This window comes from Pteropus medius, unplaced genomic scaffold (assembly GCF_902729225.1).
Source record: "Pteropus medius unplaced genomic scaffold, Ma_sr-lr_union100, whole genome shotgun sequence".
NCBI classification, from domain to species: domain Eukaryota; kingdom Metazoa; phylum Chordata; class Mammalia; order Chiroptera; family Pteropodidae; genus Pteropus; species Pteropus medius.
In genome coordinates, this window is record NW_024352789.1 from 699,645 (window position 1) to 710,780 (window position 11,136).

At 61.3% G+C, this 11,136-nt stretch overlaps 2 protein-coding genes across 4 annotated transcripts; one reads left to right on the plus strand and one right to left on the minus strand.

Moving 5' to 3' along the window:
* The first annotated feature begins 1,451 nt into the window (after positions 1-1,451).
* Positions 1,452-6,367, plus strand: GBA1 (glucosylceramidase beta 1). The gene is made up of 11 exons (XM_039849631.1): positions 1,452-1,630; positions 2,027-2,114; positions 2,368-2,559; positions 2,683-2,829; positions 3,154-3,287; positions 3,488-3,660; positions 3,890-4,127; positions 4,448-4,672; positions 5,064-5,227; positions 5,531-5,647; positions 5,739-6,367. Exons 1-11 carry the CDS (start codon positions 1,604-1,606, stop codon positions 5,842-5,844), a joined length of 1,611 nt encoding a protein of 536 aa, XP_039705565.1. The 5' UTR covers positions 1,452-1,603; the 3' UTR covers positions 5,845-6,367.
* Position 6,368: 1 nt separating this feature from the next.
* MTX1 (metaxin 1) lies at positions 6,369-10,934 on the minus strand. Of its 3 annotated transcripts, none has more exons than XM_039849647.1 (8): positions 10,800-10,934; positions 9,729-9,798; positions 9,497-9,576; positions 7,933-8,025; positions 7,583-7,768; positions 7,380-7,456; positions 6,804-6,958; positions 6,369-6,704 (listed from the first exon to the last, which is right to left on the minus strand). In XM_039849647.1, exons 1-8 carry the CDS (start codon positions 10,878-10,880, stop codon positions 6,490-6,492), a joined length of 957 nt encoding a protein of 318 aa, XP_039705581.1. In that variant the 5' UTR covers positions 10,881-10,934; the 3' UTR covers positions 6,369-6,489. The 3 variants fall into 3 exon arrangements, with proteins under 3 accessions (XP_039705581.1, XP_039705582.1, XP_039705583.1); XM_039849648.1 differs by lacking the exon at positions 10,800-10,934 and adding an exon at positions 10,117-10,739; XM_039849649.1 differs by lacking the exon at positions 10,800-10,934 and adding an exon at positions 9,884-10,038.
* Between the last annotated feature and the right edge of the window lie 202 nt (positions 10,935-11,136).

Here is an 11,136-nt window from a genome sequence, read left to right on the forward strand (position 1 = left end):
AACTGGGAGGGGAGGGGCCCCCAAACCCAGCTGCGCAGGCAGGGGCAAGAGTTTAAGGAATATTTGTGGCGTGAATGAACTAGAGGGAAGTGAGGCCCAGATGTCAGCTGCCCCGCTCCCAGGAACAAGCTCTGTGCCACATTTCCTGGAAAAACAGGAAGTCTGGATGGGGCAGATACTGACACGGTGATGATGGTTCCTTGCGGTTCAACAGCTTGTCACCTCCCCACCCTGTGTCAGGCCACCTGCGGGGGATGAGTAAGACGTTCCTTGACAGAACTCCGTAAACACAGGCTTGACTTGCTGTCATATTTAGTGCCCAGCAGCGTACTAGACACACATGCTATTGTGTTTAAACCTCACGACAGTGCCGTGAGGTAGGAGCTGTCACTCCCCTCACACAGAGAAACAGAGGCTTAGAGCTGTGGAGCGTTTACTGAAGGTCAACCAGCCAGTAAGTGCGGGGAGCCAGGTTTCCCCGCCCAGCTGGCCTCATGGAGACGATGCTGAACACTTCGGGAAGCTGGAAGGAGACATTATCAATTTTACCTGGCGTGTATCCAGAAAGACTCCCTGAGATAATACACAAAATGACACAACAGACAAGTGGGTGCCGAGCGCGTCCTCTGCACCAGGCGTGACTACCTGGGGAGGCTTGGTGTCACCTGCATTTCACGGGTGGGGGAACAGGCTGGGAGGCATGAGTCGGGCAGGTCCTGCTTGTGGGTGCCACTCCCACCAGAGCATTAGTGATACGGCCCATGCGCCCGATGCCGCAACCGCAGTGACACCCTCTTCTCGCCCCCCCGGGGATCTGCCGTGCACAGCCCGTCCAGTTCCCCGGCTGCTCGCCACAGCCTCCCGTCCCGTGAGAAACGAAAAGCAGGTATCGCACCCGCGTCTGACGGGAAGCGAGGGGGCCGGGGGCACGGTGCAGACCACCCCCTCCCTCCCGGCCTGCCTTGCCCTCCTTGCGCTTTGCTGCTTACTATCTGCCTTCTCCTCCCCGAAGCCTTCCAGGATAACCCCCCACCCTGGAGGGTCCCTCCGGGCACACTTGTCACCCTTTGCCTTTATCTACAACAACCTGGGCGTCTGACTCCCCTCGTCACCCCTCGTCACCCCTCTCCAGGGTGAGGACTGCCTTAATCATCTCCGCCCCGGCGTTGTGCACAGTGGAATTCTTTTTATTAGTATCGGCTTGTTAGTATCACTTTCACATTTTTTTTCTCAAGAAAGCAATGTGGTTTCCGTCTTCCGAGATTCAGGAGCATCGCCCCAACCCTCCCCTCAGATCTCCGATCCAGATGCTTCCTAAAGTTGTCATCTGCACATGCCTTCCGGGATTTCGCAGGGCGTGGAACCGCTGACCGCCCAGGGGAAGCCAGTCGCCCTTTACAAGTATGGTTGCCGTTGCCTCACTTCCTGTATCATGTGACTCGTCCATAATTATCACATGACCCACTCATTCTGTTCCGCTGAAATTAACCTGCGAGGCTAGTCTGATGTCTATAGCTACCGAGGTTCCTGCATCCCTGTTCTTATTCAGCAAACCCTCCGTCCTCTCCGAGGCTGGGGAGCCCTGCGGTGTTCCTGTCCGGCGATGGAGCTCCCAAGTCCTTCCAGAGAGGTGAGTGGCCCGCGGCTCCCAGCTGGTCTTTGCCTCTGGAATCCCGGCCATCCAGGCTCTGGAATACAATGAATGACAGACTCTCCTCGAACTCAGGCCCTCATGGCACTCTGATGGAGGGACCGATGGAGGGACCGATGGAGGCAAGGGGGAGTCGAGAGATAAACGGGTGGGGATCGGCGTGGAGGAGGGTCCTGGCTGGGGTGCGCAGAGAGCTGCACAGCAGGGGGCTTGGAGGGAGGGCTGTCGCTAGCAGAGGGCCTGTGCCGTTCCTCTTAAAGGTGGGAGAGCAGGCTGCGGACACCCATCGGCAGCCAAGAGCTGCCCGGGAGGGCGGTCGAGGGGTGAGGGGTGGAGAGGGGCTTGCCCTCCAGCCACTCCTCACTCTGTTCTCAGGAATGGCCCAAGCCGCTGGGCAGGGGAGGCACCCTGACTGCCACCCTCGCAGGATTACTTCTACTTCAGGCAGTCTCCTGGGCATCAGGTGAGCGAGTCGAGGAGGGGCGTAGTCCCGATGCTCCCTTCTGCCTTGTGACCCTCTCGTGGCCTCTGGCAAACTGGTGTGGACTTCAAGAGGTGCTCCAGAAATGCTTTTGAGTGACTGAGGCAGCCTTGGGGTGGGGGTGCGGCAAGGGGGTTTTTGAAACCACCGTCCAGGCCCTCCTTCTGACCAGTACGCCTTCCCCTCCAGCTTCGGCCTTCAGCCTTCGCCCACTCCTGTGCTTCCTCCCCCCCAGGTGCCCGCCCCTGCAGCCCCCAAAGCTTTGGCTACAGCTCTGTGGTCTGTGTCTGCAATGCTACGTACTGTGACTCTCTTGACCCCCTGACCTTGCCTGCTCCTGGCACCTTCAGCCGCTATGAGAGCACCCGCAGTGGGCGCCGGATGGAGCTGAGTCTCGGGACTGTCCAGGCCCGTCGGACGAGAACAGGTAGCCACCATGGCCTCCCCCCGGGCCCGGCTGGGATTGCCCTGGAGCTGAACCAAGCTCGTAGGCTCCACGGGCTTCCTCCTCTGCGCACTGACATCCTCGATTCTCTGCTGGTGTCCTCAGGGCTGCTCCTGACCCTGCAGCCGGATCAGAAGTTCCAGAAAATAAAGGGATTTGGAGGGGCCATGACAGATGCTGCTGCTCTCAACATGTTTGCCCTGTCGCCCCCTGCCCGGAATCTGCTACTCAAATCGTACTTCTCTGAGGAAGGTGAGGAGGAGGGGAACGAGACGGCAGTGCAGTTGACACTTGGACATCTCCTTTGACCTTGACTTCCGCCCATCCCTGACATTCGGGTCCTCTCTCAATGCCCACAGAAATGAGATTGTCCTACCCATCTTCCACTGAGTGCCTGAGGACTCTCGGGCTCAGGAGGCCTGTGCTTCCCGGGGCGCCTGGCTCCACAGGCTCCCACCCAGGAGCCCAAGCTCCTGTTGGTCCTGGCCGAGACGTAGCTTAGGACTGGCGAGGGGCAGGCTGGCTCCCACATTCTCCTGATGACTCAGACGCTCCTATCTTGGTCTTATTCTACAGGAATTGAGTACAACATCATCCGGGTACCCATGGCCAGCTGTGACTTCTCCATCCGCATCTACACCTATGCCGACACCCCCGATGACTTCGAGTTGCACAACTTCAGCCTCTCAGAGGAGGATGTCAAGCTCAAGGTGGGCACTGGCTGCCTGGTGGCATTCATGCCTGGCGGTTGAGAAGCCTCATGCTGGAGCAGTCTTGAGAGGGACAGCCTGGCCCTTGCTGTTCCACGCTAGGGGGTGGAGGGCGGGGCTGGCGGCAGGCCTGATGCACTGGTTGGGCCAGCCTGTCTGTTCCAACTCTGAGTGTCTCTCCTCACTGCGTTTCTTCCTAGATACCCCTGATTCACCAAGCCCTAGAGATTGCCCAGCGCCCCGTCTCACTCTTAGCCAGTCCCTGGACAGCGCCCACTTGGCTCAAGACGAATGGGGCAGTGAATGGCAGGGGGTCACTCAAGGGTCGGCCGGGGGACCACTACCACCAGACCTGGGCCAGATACTTTATCAAGTAAGGGAGCAGCAAGGCCATGGGGTCTGGACCAGCCCCCACTCTCGGATACCCCGCTCTATGTCTCAACCTGGTTCCACGTGCAGATGTGACTCTCCTTAGCTCAGCTTTTGACCCTCTGGGCCTTTCAGACTTCGGACCCCGATTCTCCCCCCTCGTTGGGTCTCCTGTTCCCCAGGGGCTTGGTCCCCTTTTTGGGTCATGCTCACTCACACCCGTCGCCCGCTAGGTTCCTGGATGCCTACGCCGAGCACAGGTTGCGGTTCTGGGCGGTGACGGCCGAGAACGAGCCTTCCGCAGGGCTGCTTAGCGGGTACCCCTTCCAGTGCCTGGGCTTCACCCCTGAGCACCAGCGAGACTTCATCGCCCGTGACCTGGGCCCCACCCTCGCCAACAGTACACACCGTGGCGTCCGCCTGCTCATGATGGATGACCAGCGCTTGCTGCTGCCCCACTGGGCCCAGGTGGTAAGGCCCAGGACCTCCCTGTGGTAACCTAGTGACCCCTAGATCTGCCACCCAAATGGCTGGCTCCCAGAGTGCCTTCTCTTCCCTGACTCTTGCTTCCCAGAGCACTCCGGGCTGGGTCCAGGGGCCCAGATGGCACCCTGGGGTGCTGTGGTGGTGGCGGCCCCCTCTGGGTGCCATGGTTGTCACTTTGACCTCCTCTGGTTACAGTCATCCCACTGCCCATCTCTCAGGGCCCCAGGCCCCTTCTAGAACCCTCTGTGCAAGGCCCAGGCTCAGTGGCTCCCTCTCCACAGGTGTCCTTCCTCTTCCCTGCACAGGTGCTGGCAGACCCCGAGGCAGCTAAGTACGTTCACGGCATCGCTGTACACTGGTACCTGGACTTTCTGGCTCCAGCAAAAGCCACCCTAGGGGAGACACACCGCCTGTTCCCCGACACCATGCTCTTTGCCTCAGAGGCCTGTGTGGGCTCCAAGTTCTGGGAGCAGAGTGTGCGGCTAGGGTCCTGGGATCGTGGGATGCAGTACAGCCACAGCATCATCACGGTGAGTGACCTTTCTCCCTTTGCATGAAGCAGGTCACCTGACCCCTTCCGAGCCTCACTGAAGGCCGACGCAGACCCCCACCCCCCGACACCGACTTTCCCGGCTGACTTGCTCTTTGGGGCAGATTTTGGGATGCCATGATCCCTGTCTCGCCCTCCCTTCCCAGATCTGTGCGCCCCATCACCCTTTCCCAGAATGCTTGGCTCTGGGGCGGAGCCAGCCTCTGGGACTTCTCAGCTTCTCTGGGAACCTCCGCCCTCACCACCTTAGATACAGAGCCCCCTCTCACAGGGCAGAGGCGCCGCGGCCCAGCTCCGTCCCCATCACCCTTCACTGCACCATCTGGGGACCCAGCGTGAAGCCGCGTCTCTCTGCCCTGTCCCTATCCTAGAACCTCCTCTACCACGTGGTCGGCTGGACCGACTGGAACCTGGCCCTAAACCTCGAAGGGGGCCCCAACTGGGTGCGCAACTTCGTGGACAGCCCCATCATCGTGGACATTGCCAAGGACACGTTCTACAAACAGCCCATGTTCTACCACCTCGGCCACTTCAGGTGAGTGAGGTTGGGCACGCCCACGCCAGCGCAGGCCAGCACCTCCCACCCCGGCTTACGTCACCCCACACGAGGACAGGAAGGAGTTTAGGGTAGGAACTAGGAGGGCACACCTGTTCCTCTTGCACCACTGGGGCAGGAAGTGACTTGATGGCAATGGAGCTGACACTGGGGCTGGAGGGCAGGCAGTGCCAGCGCGTGGCCTGAGACCTGGACGGTCAGGGCCGAGCTCCGGCAAGGGTTTGGCAGGACCCCGGGGAAGGGTGGGTGGAAACTGTCCTCAGGTGCCTGTCCCCACCCCAGCAAGTTCATTCCGGAGGGCTCCCAGAGAGTGGGGCTGGCGGCCAGTGAGAAGAGCGACTTGGACACGGTGGCCCTGGTGCGTCCCGATGGCTCTGCAGTTGTGGTCGTGCTAAACCGGTGAGAACGGCAGCAGGGTCCGGGGACAGGGCTGGGGACAGGACGGTGGCCTTGGCAGGAACACACACTCAGCTTCTCCCCGCCCCCGCAGCTCCTCGAAGGATGTGCCTGTCACCATCCAGGATCCTGCCGTGGGCTTCCTGGAGACCATCTCGCCTGCCTACTCTATTCATACCTATCTGTGGCGTCGCCAGTGACCGAGCGAGCAGACACCGCGGCAGGCGCCTGGGCTCCACACGAACATTAAAGGGACAGAATCGGCTCATGGGCTGTCTGTGGCTAAAGAGGGTGCAGCGGCACCGGGCGAGCTTCAGTGACGTGAGCCCAGGAGCAGTGGTTTGGGTGACTCACTCTGCCCTCTAACTGGAGCCAGGGCTGGAGGCCCCTTGCGAAGCCCCGTTGGCCCCCACTCCTAAGCCGTGTGAGCGTGTGCTCTGTGCTGCTTGCCTGTGGGAGCTGGGCCCAGGCCCGGGGTGAGCTCACTGTCTGTACAAACACGAGATGGGGGTGGGGGAGGGTAAGGAAAGGACTTGGGAAGCTGGACCCAGCACTGAGAACTGTCTGTCTTTCCTGGGGGTGCAGAGCGGGCCCCCTGGGGAAGCATGTCAGCATCCGGGCACAGGCAGCTAGGCGGCCCAGGACCTGGGGGGACTCAGGCCCCCGGATGGCCCCTGGCACCGACTAACAGTGGCCTCTCAACAGAGAGAATGTCTGACCCCAGTTGTGTGAGCAGGTTTATTGTGGGGGGACACCCCATTTCCGGCCGTTTCAACAAAGGGGAAACACGGGGACCTCTGGAATGCATGACAGTAGAAAAACCAGTCCTGGGCACACGAGGACAGTCACTCGTCTTCGTCCTCCTCGGCCATGCCCAGGCCCCGCGTGCCGGGCGTCCGGGCAGGCGCCGCCCGCTGGATAGAGACGATGCCGCTGAGCACGGCGTAGCCCACCATGGCCGCCAGCCCCGCCAGCACGGACAGGACCTGGTTCCGGCGCCGGTTCGGCTCCTCCTCCGTCTCTGAGCCCGCTGCAGTCTGGCGTGGCGGCGCCACCTCAGCTGAGGGGCAAGGAAGGAAGGTGGGTGGGGGGCTGGCGCCCGGGTCCCCGCCGCCCCTTCCCGGGTCGGGGCTCACCCCCCCACCAGTCTGCCCCTTACCCCCATCCCAGGGAAAGTAGAGGCTGAGGATGTGGGTGCAGTAGGTGCAGAGGTTGGGCAGCCCCCGCAGGTGGGCCTGCAGCTTCCCGCTGGGCAGCTTGGTCTGCAGCAGCAGGGCCAGGTAGCTGAACACAAACGCGTCCAGGGAGGCGGGGCTGAAACAGAGAGGGGGCGGGGTGGACGGCTGCCCCCCGCAGAGGGTGCAGATGGGGGGGGCGGCGGCCCCGGGCAGCGGGGGCCACCAGCAGAGCAGAGGACACCCCGCTGGACCTGGTACGGGGAGGGCTCCCTAGGTGGCGCCAGCCTGGCCCGGACTGGGACTCTATCCCAGGGCTGCATAAAGGGCACATTGAGCGCCCCACAGCCCCGCAGGCCCCTCCTGTGCCTGGCAGCCCTCCCGCCCCCCTGCACCACTGGGGTGGCTCCAGCCCCACACACACAGCCCCACTGTCACCAGACCCCGGGTCTGTCCCGAGGACCTCTCGCCCAGAGCCTAAACCCGCCCCAGCCCCTGAGGCTGCATCTGAACCCGCACCTCCTTCCGAGCCACCTCACTGCCCCCGGAGTCACACTCACGCATCTCCAAAGAAGAACTTCTGAGAGCCCAGGCGCTGGGACAGGAGGGTCAGGCACTCCCGGGCCTCTTGGTACAGCTGCAGGGAGGACACAGGTAGGCTTGCGGCTGCGGGCGCCGTGCCACCTCCCCTCCAAGGCATTCCCGCTCCTGGCCATCGGCCTCGGGGCGCCTCTCACACAACAGCCCCCTGTCCCAGAGGTACCTCCTTCTCCAGCTCTTCCTCACTCTCAGGCCTCTGCTCCCCACAGAGCAGCAGCTGCAGCCGCTCCATGTGCCGCCGCTGCATGCGGCCGGGCAGGAAGAAGTTAAGGGGAAAGGGCAGAGCCTCCACGTACCACTTCCGGGTCACTTCCACGTAGTTCTTGGTGTCTACCCAGAAAGTATGTATCTGCAGCGGGCAAACACGAAGGCAGAGGCGGGTCTGAGCCAGTGCACCTGCCCGACTCCGGTGGGCTTCTGATCCCCGTGCTGCTCCAAGCCCGGGGGGCTGGGGGCTGTGCCTCGCCCCCGTCCCCGCTGGCCATGAACACTGGGAGGTCTGGGCACACTCACCAGCACTGGGAGCAGCTTCTCCTCCAGCAGAGACATGAAGGCCAAGGTGTCTGCCCCTTGCCGGGCAGACAGATCATAATCGGCATTGTACTTCTGTGGAGGAAAGACCCGCCATGACGTGAATGCGGGGGCTCCGGGGCACTTCCCCAGGGGCGCCCTATCTGGTACCTCCTCACTGGCCTCTGAGTGCAGTAGAGGGAGAATAAAGAGTTTTTCCTGCCGAGGCTCCTGGCCTGGGCACAGACAGTAGCCTGTTGCTGTTGGTGCAAAGCCTGGGCCTTGGAGGCTGCCAGCCATCGAGGTCCCACGCCCCTGGGGGAGGAAGGCCCGGCCGCAAACCAGGAGCAGCTCCCGGAGTTTCCACGGAAAGGTGGTGCCGTGCCTGCTGACGGCAGCTTCCTCGCAGTAACTTCCCCAGCCCAGGCGCCTCGAGCTAACAGTGGAGCAGGGCCTCCACCCACGCCTCAGGAGTAGGGGACGCCATCCTTGGCTCCTGGGACCCAGCGAGCCCCTGCCCAGGGCCTCCAGCCTTGTTCTCTTGACACCCAGCTCTTGGCTAGTTCTTCTATTTCATTCCGTGGTCCAGGTGCCACCAGCACACACATGCCACCCGTGTCCCAGGCCTCAGGCTGCCACCCCTTCCTAGGCTCCACCGTCTGGTGCTCAGCACCCCCTCCAGAGCCCCAGTGAGCTTCGTCCCCAGATAACCTCTTAACCTCCTGACGTCTCTCTGAGCTTCATTTTCTCCCCTGCGGGCTGGGGGCCCTAATCTCTTTCTCTCGGTGTGGCTGTGTTAGAAGATTCTAGAAACTGGCAAGCGCTGCTCCTACATAAGGAAGCCCGGCGGGAACTTTGGCTTTTTCCTGGCTTCCCTCTCTCCATGCTTCTCAAGCCTCCATTAATTCCCCAGCTCTTTCATTTTGGGGAAAACAGAAGGCAAGAAGAGGGTCGCACCTCTGACGGTGTGTTCCCAGCGTGAACCAGGCCATGCGAGCTGGCAGGACCCTCGGAGAGCATCCTGACTAAGCCCCCTAGTTTTACAAATAAGGAGCTTATGGCTCTGAGACCTCAAGTGACATACCGAAGGTCACACAGACAGGGGAGAGTGACGAGCACAGCCCAGGCCTCCCCCTTCCACTTGTAATGTTCTTTCGACTTCTCCGCCTGGCTCTAAGCCTTGTCCATCCTGATCCCCTTATCCCGCCCGACTTGGTCCCTGAAAAAAGGACAATGGCCCTGAGAAGTCCCTCTCTGGTGCCACTTTCAAGGGCCTCATCTGAGCCAACTGCTCTCTTCTGCTCTCCTTCCCCGCTTCCTTGTGACACCATCCCCAGCAGGCAGAAGGCTCTGTGGCTCCGGATGCCTCCACAGTGCCCCAGCTTAATCTCTGGCCTACTGTTTACCACGTCACACTGACACTACATGTCTCCCGCGTCACACCACCTGTTCCTTGCAGCTCTGCTCACCTATCTCTAGCTTGGCATATGCTTGGTACTCAATAAATGTGTTGCGCCGAACTGACTGAACTTTTCCCACTGGCGGTCCCCCTCCCCGAGCCACCTACCTCTTTTCGAAGGTGGGTGATGATCTTGTGTGGCACTGAGATGACCTCTCCATGACTGGTCCGGAGCGCAGGCAGAGCTCCTGACATTGAGAAAGAAGTCTGCACACCGGACCCTTAGCTGCCCACCCCCACGTATTTGCACCGCATCCTTATCCGTCTCCCTGTCTCCTGCCCGCCCCCCCGCAACTCCCGTGTGCTCCATTCCCCAACCACGCTCAGGGACACTGGGTACCTGAAGGGCTTCGCCAGGGGTTGGTGATCTTGTGCATCTTGAGTGGGGCACCAGTAAACCTGGCATAGGTCTGCAGGGAAGAAGCCGGAGGCAGAGAGGTCAGGGATGTGGCCCCCACAGGGGAAGCAAGAAGAGAAATAACATTTATTGAATACCTTTTGTGCTACGATCTGTGCTTAGCAATTGCCTCATATGCAAAAAGAATCGATTAACGCTGTGCCCATTTTACCACGGGCAAACGGGGCTCAGCGGTTACGGACTCTCCACGATTACAAGTCGGCCAGGAAAATTCTTCCCTCTGTCCCCTCTCCTCTCCTCCCACCCGCCTGGAGCACCTACCCCCAGAGGTTTTTCTAACCCGTATATCCCTTTTCTTGGAAGCACTGACCATGTGCCTTTGGCAGTCTCTGAGGCCTGTTCCTGCTTATACCTTAGACCTGTGCATTTTATTACACTTCTTTGCTGACATGTCTGCCTTTCTGCGAACAACTCCAGGGGAGAGACCAAGTCATTTATCTCAGCATGCCAATGACTGGTATTTGGAAGACACCTAATACCTGCTTATTAAATAAAGGAGGGAGTGAATGAGTGAGATAAACTGGTCTGACTCCAAAGCTCTTTCTACAGAGCCTGGCTGTGGCCCCTCTGGTTCCATAAACAAGCTCAGTAAATGCTGTCTGGTGAGGAGGAGGAGGAGGAAAGCGGGGCGGAAGAGAGGCTGGCTGTAGGGGAGCCAGGAATGCCAAGACTGAGAACTCTGAGATTCCTCAGCTTTAGTAAACTCCGGATGAAGAAAGCGCGCAGAGAGAAGGGATCTGCCCAAGGTCACACGGCCAGTCAGTGGATGGGCAAGGACGACAACCCATTTCTTGAGTCCCCGACCAGGCTTCTTTCTATTGCTGCGCAAAACCTGCTCAGCTAAGGCGTAGGGCACCGAGCCCACACCGAGCCCACGCTCTTTGATTGCCTCAGTTTCCCCCACTGCGCCCGTGCTGAGGCGCCCCGGCAAAATTCGGATGCTCCCTCCCTAGTGCTCCAAGGCGCAGCAGAGGGCGCCGGCGCCACCCTCACCAGCACCGCCAGGCTGTCCAGGTCCACGGACGGCAGCCCCCAGCCCCCAGCCCAGCAGAAGAGCTCCATGGGCGCCGCCATCTTGCCCGCCCTCTGTCCCGGAAGCACCTCCCTCCGCGCTTCCCCGACCCCGGCGCGCACCCGCCCCTGGCCGCCGCCCCGCGTGCCGCGCGAGGCTGGGGGCGGAGGGAGGCCCGGGGAGGGCCCGGCTGCTCGCGGCCCGGGAGACGGCGGGGTGGCGCGGGGACGGGCTCCGGAGCTGGCGCGCCTCGGGGCGTCGGGGCGCCTCGGCCGAGGGGAGCCCAGGAACCCCCGAGAAGCGGCAGGCTGGGAGCAG

Excerpts from the sequence above, each read along its gene's own strand:
- MTX1 (XM_039849647.1), bottom strand. The coding sequence starts at position 10,880 with ATGGCGGCGCCCATGGAGCTCTTCTGCTGGGCTGGGGGCTGGGGGCTG. Across the intron at positions 8,026-9,496 it reads TCACCCACCTTCGAAAAGAG|AAGTACAATGCCGATTATGA; the intron begins GTAGGTGGCTCG and ends TTTCCTCCACAG. Across the intron at positions 6,705-6,803 it reads CTACTTTCCCTGGGATGGGG|CTGAGGTGGCGCCGCCACGC; the intron begins GTAAGGGGCAGA and ends CTTGCCCCTCAG.
- GBA1 (XM_039849631.1), top strand. The coding sequence starts at position 1,604 with ATGGAGCTCCCAAGTCCTTCCAGAGAG. Across the intron at positions 1,631-2,026 it reads TCCCAAGTCCTTCCAGAGAG|GAATGGCCCAAGCCGCTGGG; the intron begins GTGAGTGGCCCG and ends CTCTGTTCTCAG. Across the intron at positions 2,830-3,153 it reads ATCGTACTTCTCTGAGGAAG|GAATTGAGTACAACATCATC; the intron begins GTGAGGAGGAGG and ends CTTATTCTACAG.